The sequence below is a fragment of the Anopheles coustani genome, chromosome 2 (genome assembly GCF_943734705.1).
Source record: "Anopheles coustani chromosome 2, idAnoCousDA_361_x.2, whole genome shotgun sequence".
Taxonomy (NCBI): domain Eukaryota; kingdom Metazoa; phylum Arthropoda; class Insecta; order Diptera; family Culicidae; genus Anopheles; species Anopheles coustani.
In genome coordinates, this window is record NC_071289.1 from 1,366,831 (window position 1) to 1,374,441 (window position 7,611).

A 7,611-nucleotide genomic window follows, 5' to 3' on the forward strand; every position below is an offset into this window, starting at 1 on the left:
CGAGTAACATAAAACCTGTGTTTTATTCCAAGATATACAAATCATATTTTCCGAAATAAAATAAAATAAAATAAATGAAAGAAATTCTATCCCCGAACGATCGCGACAACAAATTGCTACACATCGTTACTGATGCGGTTTCGGCTATCGTTTCTACGCAAGATTCGTAATTGAAATACCCCACCGGCTCTATTCCCTATATATTAGTAAACGATGGCATGGGTAAGTCAAGTTGGTCCGCTATGCTGCTGTCTACTTTTCGACGTGGCTCGAATGCAGTTTCTCGATGGAAAAAGACAACTGCTCCAGCTTTTGCACCAGCTTCTTCATATTGCATTGAGCGTGCAGCTCGTTGTCAGAGTTGCTGCTGTTGTTACCACCGGAAAATGCTTCTGTGCCAAGGTCAAAATGCAGCTTGGCTAAACTCTCCTGTTGCTCGCGGATGCTCGTCATTTGTTCCATGGTACAACCCGAACCTAAAACATAATAAATTCGTTAGATTTATTTGAGCCAGATTTCATCACATCTGATTACTTACCGAAAGCCTTTAGTTTACCGGAATGAAAATCTTCCAGCAAACCGAGTAGGGCCCGTTCCATGTGTCGTACATCCGGCACCTCTGATATGAAAGAATGGTGTTTTAATGGACGGGAGGAGAAAGTGTGTGCTTTCGTATTGAGCGTATTCGAGCTGCCCGACGTGGATGACACGGGATTGGCACTAGGGATTCGTAGTTTTGCGCCTCCACCAGCACCACCTTCACCAACGACCCCACCGCTGCCAACGGAGGGCAGCGAGTCGGGTGGTTTTGGGCGCTGGTATGGCAGTGGTTGAGGTTTTTGTTGGACCTGAGGTGTGTGTGGGTTTTGTTGGAAGGTGTGTTGATGGGAAGCACTGCTCTTGGGGACTGCTGGTTCTGGTCCGTCATGGAGATTACTACTTGTGTTGCTGACGCTGCCACTAGCGGACGTGGGCTCTACGAGCAAAAGCCAACACAAAACGGCCACACACCAAGGCAACACGGCGCGGTAACCAAATGATCAGACGAACAAATCGAACCGAAACGTGGAGCGATATAAACATGGAAAAGAAGAGAACAAAAAAGAAACAAAACAAAACCAAAAATGAAGCGAAAATATAGCAAAAAGATACTTAAATCAACAAACGAATAGTCGTAAAAAGGTATGAAAATAACCATCACCAGCAAAAAAAACGAACTGTGATAGGGAAGCATAGATAAAGTTTGGTGGAAGGAGGTGTTTTCTAATCACTAATAGATTAGTTGATGTGAATATGCATCCAAGTGATCGTACCTCGTTGGACTTTCTTAGTCTTTGGCTTAGCGTCCTGTGTTTTACGTTCGTTCACGTAATTCACTCTGGTCGTTAATGGTGCATCATTCGAAATTCCTTTACCTAGCGAGTAGTTGGTGGAGTTTTGACTTCGACTCGTTTCACCACTGGAAAAGAGCTGAAATTAAAGAGATTCATTGTTGTCGGATGATTGACGTACATAGCGTTTGATAAGCGTTTGGTGACTCACCTTGTTACTCAGAACGGGTGAGATAGGAGTTTGCACAGATTTAGCCTGCCCACTAGAGGACAGGTTGGTGATGGTATTTTGGTCATCTTCCTCGTCGTTGGAAACTAATTTCTGACGCTCTACGGCCGCGTCGTCGCACTCCATGTTGAACTGCAAAGCTCACACCTTTGTAGTCGTCGTCGTCGTCGTGGCGCTTGTGGTTTCCGATAACTGTCTGGCTTTACACATTCACTGGTTTCATTCACGGTTACAACTGGCTTTACATTCTTGGATTCCGTAAATGTGCTTTCTCGGGTGTATGCTGACGAATTTGAAAGGAATGTACGACGGCTTGCTGCGAAAACAATGCGAACTTTTACTTTTATAATTTTTTTTTGGCTAACGCCTTTATTTACTATCAAACAGCTGTCAAATTGGACACCAAGAGTCGTAGGTTTTAAAGGTCGAACCGTTTTGGTAGCTAACGGTGGAAGTAGTAAAATTAAAATTAGTTTTTTTATAGAGAAACGAACATTACTTGCACAATTAAAAAATGCGACAAATCCTGCAAATTCACTTTAAATTCTACTGCTTTACGAAGCGGATTGCATTGAGCGATAATATAGTTGTTTAAAATTGCATTTACCAGATGGATCACGATTTTCTTTCGATTTGCCTTTGTATTGAAATCATTTTTTTAAATTGTTTGTTAATACTAGCAGTTTATTTCTTAAACATTTATTAATTAGTACTTTGTTTTGGCTCAACGAAAGAAAATACTTTTCCATTCCTTGGGAAAACAGCCAAGTCGTAATGATATTTTCGGGATCAACTATCAAGATATCACACGTGCACATTCCTTTCGCTTCTTTTGCTCGATAGAATCCTACACTGGAAGCGTGTTGGATACCGAACTTCGGAACATGCTGCCAAAGAATTTCACCCCACTCATGCCTCCTGGTATTGCTGCTAGAATCATCCACAGCAGCGTGATTATTTGCGCCACGGCAAACAAGACAGTGAATGCGGTACTTTGTGCTACCATTGCAAAGTAAAGCGTGGCCACCATGCAGCAACTGTAACTGATGGACATTGCCAACCTCTCGCGGGAAAACATCTGACGAAACATTGCTCCAAAGCCGCTCAGAAAAGAAAAACTGCAAGATCAGTAGAAACATTGTAATATGGTGCTGACAAGGGAGTAAATTAAGCAGATTGATGATTTGAAAGCGCTTTACCTCATGATGAAGAATAAACTGCCGAGCGTATATAATAGGGCAAACTTTCTCGCTTTCAGTATAAGCACTGGTATGTAGAAAGTGGACACTACCATGCAAAACATGCCGAGCCCCATACACGTCACAAAACCGACGATCCGTTGTATTCGAGACTAAAAATAAGGACATTCCTTTTAGCGAGCGTACTCGGTTTGTGTGTAAAAGTAAAACCTTACCAACTTTGGGCAACAAGTGTCCTGAGTATCCTTGAGCCAACTATTTGCCTCTGGTTCCTGGTTCCGACCGAACAGCTTGCCCACCAATCCGGGTGTCGGGATGGTGGGCATTTTGGGCATCTCAAGCTTGAAATTTTTCTTTTGATTCTCCTGCAGCAGCAGGTATTCGTCCAAATCGCGCTTCAAATCGGCCATCCTGCTTTCTTGATTTAGAAATTAACGCAAAAACAAGCGGGTCTTTGCATTCGTGCACGAATACCTCCCACGTCTGCAAAATCACAACAAACTACGATTTGGACACATTTGACATCTTGGAAAAAACCCAAGGTGGATCACATGGTAGGTGACCTAAAGCAGCATTATTATGTCTCAGAAACGGAAATATTTGACCAAAGACCTAAAAGAATATTATGAATTAAAATTTCAATTATTTTCTAGTTGTTAAATGGTGTAAAACTTTCTTGATTGAGTTGATATTGAAATTGAAGTCTTTTTGTTCGTGACTTTGAGGTGAGTATTCGAACCTTTGACATTCAACATCTTTGTGTTGTGCGAATAGTTTGTTGTGACCATAAATCAATTGCATCTCGGTGCAAAAACCAGTGAATTTCTACGTTTCATCGTGTCGGAATTTAGTGGGTCGCAAAAAGTAAGCGCAACTGTGTTCTATCTCCACGGAAAAAGGAGAGTTGCTGAAGAAGTGTGTCCCCGGGTGTGTAAAACGCCGGAGAGACGTTGGTATTTCGATCGCCCCTATCAGTTTTGTTTTTGTCCTCGCAAAGGACGGGTGGAACGCTGGATCGCTTGTCGGAGTGTGGACGGTTTCTATTTGCACCTTCATCAAACAATTGCTCAAAGTTTCGGTTGGAAACTGTCCGCGATCGACTGGTAAGTGGCCTGTTTCATAACAACAGCTTAAAGCGGTAACGAGTTAGCACATTTCGACGAAACCAGGCTAGCGGGAGGCGGATATTGCTGACGCCTAGTTTTATCGTGTTGGCAAAACCCTGCGTGCATGCAATGTATCAGGGTGGACAGTTATCAGGGCTTTTTTTCAATGGTTCTCATGGACTTCTGATTCCCAGCATATGCATATGCTACACCCGGCTGAGTCACTACCATCAGTTCCATTTCTTCGCACCAGCATTATTAACCGTCATAAGTTCTTTGTTACATCGGGCGGACACAGATCATCAAGTGATCGTCTAAACTGTACCTTTCATTTCCTTTCGGTTCTTTCTTCAAGCGTTTAGATTGTGTGCTGGGTGTAAACATTGAACGATGCCCCGGCAATACGATGAAGATGAGGCCCGTCGTCCGATTCTCCAGCCGGATACGGACACCGATGAACCTTCCGGATCAATGGCCCGCACAGTCCGACAGAGCGATGACGACGAGCTGACCGAGCGGCTAACGGGATGCGGGGCTACCGCGTGCTGTAACCCGTCCTCATTCCTGCACCGCTTCCAAGCCCTTATCTTGATGTGTCTTGTCGGTTTCGGTGAGTGAGACGCGCAATTTTCCACCGCAATGACTCCGACCTGATTCCACAGCTGACCGTTTGCGATTGCGATTGTCTATTCTACTGTTTGTTTTGGAATGGCGCGCTGGCACGGGCACGATAAGCCCTCTTCCAATTAATATGTAACGCTGTTTGTGGATGTGTGTCGGACGTTCGCATTGCGGCCCCCCACCGGTGGTCGCGTGCTGCCAGTGGGTCATTTTATCAACACCCAGAGTGGAGAGACGAACTTTAACCTTACCTCTCATGTATGCAAATTTCCTTTTTTACCAACAGGGTCGTATTTCTGTTACGACAATCCGGGCGCTTTGCAGGATACGTTTAAATCGGATCTCAACCTCACGACAACTCAGTTCGTATGGCTCTATTCCATCTATTCGTGGCCGAACGTGATCCTCTGTTTTATCGGAGGCTTTCTGATGGATCGTGTGTTTGGCATTCGCCTTGGCACTATCATCTACATGTTTATTCTGCTAATCGGACAGCTGATCTTCGCGATGGGAGCCACTATCAACATGTTCTGGTTGATGCTTGTCGGACGTTTTATGTTTGGGTAAGACTAATGCATCCTGAATTCTGTTGATAGTCTAATGGTGATTGTTTCTACTTTCTTTTACTCGCAGCATTGGAGCAGAATCGTTAGCCGTGGCTCAGAACAGCTACGCTGTGTTGTGGTTCAAGGGGAAAGAGCTGAACATGGTTTTCGGATTGCAGCTGTCGTTTGCCCGGGTTGGAAGCACCGTGAACTTTCTTGTGATGGTCCCCATCTACAAGTACGTCAAGAGCTTGGGCTACCAGGGACACATGTGCACAGGTGTGGTCCTCCTTCTAGCCACCTTGACCTGTGTGATGTCCATGATGTGTGCCCTCATACTCGGCTGGATGGATCGTCGTGCCGCGCGCATTTTGAAGCGCAACGATTCGGCTCCGGGAGGGGAAGTGGCCAAACTGTCGGATGTGGGTACCTTTAAGGTGTCCTTCTGGATGGTGACAGTGATCTGTGTGGCATACTATGTGGCCATCTTCCCTTTCATCGCCCTCGGAAAGGTGTTCTTTATGCGCAAATTTGACTTTACATCCGAAGACGCAAACACGGTCAATTCGATCGTGTACATTATTGCCGCCGTCGCAAGCCCTTTGTTTGGTCTGCTAGTGGACCGTACTGGCCGGAATATTCTGTGGGTCTTTTTATCCATCATTGTGACAACCGTGGCACATGGAATGCTTGCTTTCAGTTACCTGAACCCGTACATTGGCATGATTACGATGGGAATGGCTTATTCGATGCTCGCCTCCAGTCTGTGGCCGTTGGTAGCGCTCATCGTACCAGAGTATCAACTCGGAACGGCATATGGCATGTACGTCTCAACACACATCCACACACGCGTTTTTAATAATTTTGTTCCATCACTAATCGTCGTTTTATTTCTCCAACCAGCTGTCAGTCGGTGCAGAATCTTGGTCTGGCGGTTATCTCAATTATTTCCGGCATGATCGTCGACAAGGGCGGATTCTTTATGCTGGAAATTTTCTTCATTGGCTGGCTGATTGGTGAGATACCCTTAGTTAAAATGTGTGCAAAGAAATAAGGCTGTAATTGTTTCATTCGTCTCATTTCATACAGTTTCCCTTTTGGCAACGATTGTTATGTGGTTGTACGACTCCAGCAACGATGGTATTTTGAACATGAGTCCAGCTGCTCGGCTTTACGCCAGAAAAGAGTAAGAAAGTCTAGCACACAAGGTCTAGCTTTTGTTTTACCTTTCGGTCTCTATTATTGATATCTCCTTGGCAGATTGAACGACGCTTCTGGTATGTCTAGTGACAACATGGACGGTGGACAGGATAGAGAGCATCGCAGCCACGATCCCGAATCCATTCGAAACCGTTACGTCAATCGTGTTCTGGATAATACGCCAACACAGAGCGATACAGAACCCTTGGCTGAATGAACAAGTATCATCGCTCCCCGTGGATCCTCGAGCAACATGAAACTCCTAGGCCGTAAAGTGAAAATGCAAACATTTGAAAGGGTTTCGGTATAAGAGCATTCCGGTTTGAGGCTGTGTGTGTGTGTGTGTATGTGCATGTTTGTCTGTCTATTGCTATGTAAGAATATTGTTGTTTTAGATGTACTGCAACAAGTTTATTTTAATTCTACTGATGCGGAAAGAGATGGTGAACGAAGGATGTGGTGGTAGTGAAATTGCTGGGAAACAAAGATTTTAGAACTGAAAGTTATTTGAAAGCGCAAGAAAAGCAGAGTTGGAAAATATCGAAGTATTATTGTACGAATCAGATTCTTATTGTTGTAATTATGTTATTAGCCAGAAGGGAGTGCCAACAATGCCAAAAGAAAGTCGAACTCGAAACAAAACCCCAAAACGTCGCATTTTGTTGATGTTGATAATTAAATTTGCACAACCGTACAGAGCGAAGTCATTGCATGTGAATCGTTTTTGTGAATGGCAATGGTTTGCTGTTGTTATACAACATATCCCACCTCGAAGAAAAAGAGGGCAACTGTGAACCATAACACGTAGAGTCGGTGTTGCCGAAGTGGACGTTTATGAAGTGAGTATATATATACATACATATAAATACATGTTATTACCAGGTATGTGTAGCCATTAAATATAATATTAACTGGTTAAATGAGTATGTATTGTAATATAATTCATACCGAAAATTATTTTCATTTTCCATGGGAATGGGTTTTTCGTTTGATCGTTAACTTGTACATGCGAATTGCATGCAAGTAGTACGAGCTTTGATTGGCGAGTTTGAGAGCTTTTCTTCTAAAATAATCCGATTTGGATTTAGGAATAATTTTGAAAATCAATTTTCTACCTAACATTCATGTAGTACCGTTAAGTTATGTTACTACAAATATTTTGAAATTGCGAGGGAGCACATTTATCACAATAATGTAAAGGACATTTTGTTTGACAATGTTGGGGTAGGTTATAATTTGTGCAAATGAAATAACCTTCTCGGGCTGGAAGCGACGTTAATAGAGGTACTGTAATGAATGTCAACGAACACCGTTAGCGAAATTTACACCGTACTCCAAAGCGTCGGGCGTCAGTTTCGTTGAACAACGCCATCAAGTCTC

The 7,611-nt window shown here is 43.6% G+C and overlaps 3 protein-coding genes across 4 annotated transcripts; 1 reads left to right on the plus strand and 2 right to left on the minus strand.

The window, feature by feature from the left end:
* Nucleotides 1-4: 4 nt before the first annotated feature.
* LOC131262427 (coiled-coil domain-containing protein 28A) lies at nt 5-1,891 on the minus strand. 2 transcript variants are annotated; one of them, XM_058264422.1, is made up of 4 exons: nt 1,543-1,891; nt 1,314-1,470; nt 539-619; nt 5-476 (listed from the first exon to the last, which is right to left on the minus strand). In XM_058264422.1, exons 1-4 carry the CDS (start codon nt 1,684-1,686, stop codon nt 253-255), a joined length of 606 nt encoding a protein of 201 aa, XP_058120405.1. In that variant the 5' UTR covers nt 1,687-1,891; the 3' UTR covers nt 5-252. The 2 variants fall into 2 exon arrangements, with proteins under 2 accessions (XP_058120405.1, XP_058120403.1); XM_058264420.1 differs by having other exon boundaries at nt 539-976.
* A 332-nt stretch (nt 1,892-2,223) lies between these two features.
* On the minus strand, nt 2,224-3,234 carry LOC131263742 (uncharacterized). The gene is made up of 3 exons (XM_058265996.1): nt 2,975-3,234; nt 2,760-2,911; nt 2,224-2,678 (listed from the first exon to the last, which is right to left on the minus strand). Exons 1-3 carry the CDS (start codon nt 3,167-3,169, stop codon nt 2,408-2,410), a joined length of 618 nt encoding a protein of 205 aa, XP_058121979.1. The 5' UTR covers nt 3,170-3,234; the 3' UTR covers nt 2,224-2,407.
* A 339-nt stretch (nt 3,235-3,573) lies between these two features.
* On the plus strand, nt 3,574-6,796 carry LOC131262217 (major facilitator superfamily domain-containing protein 1-like). Its single transcript, XM_058264171.1, has 7 exons — nt 3,574-3,862; nt 4,221-4,475; nt 4,773-5,049; nt 5,120-5,854; nt 5,935-6,047; nt 6,121-6,217; nt 6,292-6,796. Exons 2-7 carry the CDS (start codon nt 4,256-4,258, stop codon nt 6,446-6,448), a joined length of 1,599 nt encoding a protein of 532 aa, XP_058120154.1. The 5' UTR covers nt 3,574-3,862; nt 4,221-4,255; the 3' UTR covers nt 6,449-6,796.
* The last annotated feature ends 815 nt before the right edge of the window (nt 6,797-7,611 follow it).

Excerpts from the sequence above, each read along its gene's own strand:
- LOC131262427 (XM_058264420.1), bottom strand. The coding sequence starts at position 1,686 with ATGGAGTGCGACGACGCGGCCGTAGAGCGTCAGAAATTAGTTTCCAAC. Across the intron at positions 1,471-1,542 it reads CACCCGTTCTGAGTAACAAG|CTCTTTTCCAGTGGTGAAAC; the intron begins GTGAGTCACCAA and ends CTTTAATTTCAG. Across the intron at positions 477-538 it reads CGGTAAACTAAAGGCTTTCG|GTTCGGGTTGTACCATGGAA; the intron begins GTAAGTAATCAG and ends ATTATGTTTTAG.
- LOC131263742 (XM_058265996.1), bottom strand. The coding sequence starts at position 3,169 with ATGGCCGATTTGAAGCGCGATTTGGACGAATACCTGCTGCTGCAGGAG. Across the intron at positions 2,912-2,974 it reads ACACTTGTTGCCCAAAGTTG|TCTCGAATACAACGGATCGT; the intron begins GTAAGGTTTTAC and ends CCTTATTTTTAG. Across the intron at positions 2,679-2,759 it reads AGTTTATTCTTCATCATGAG|TTTTTCTTTTCTGAGCGGCT; the intron begins GTAAAGCGCTTT and ends CTGATCTTGCAG.
- LOC131262217 (XM_058264171.1), top strand. The coding sequence starts at position 4,256 with ATGCCCCGGCAATACGATGAAGATGAGGCCCGTCGTCCGATTCTCCAG. Across the intron at positions 5,050-5,119 it reads GTCGGACGTTTTATGTTTGG|CATTGGAGCAGAATCGTTAG; the intron begins GTAAGACTAATG and ends TTTTACTCGCAG. Across the intron at positions 5,855-5,934 it reads CTCGGAACGGCATATGGCAT|CTGTCAGTCGGTGCAGAATC; the intron begins GTACGTCTCAAC and ends TTCTCCAACCAG.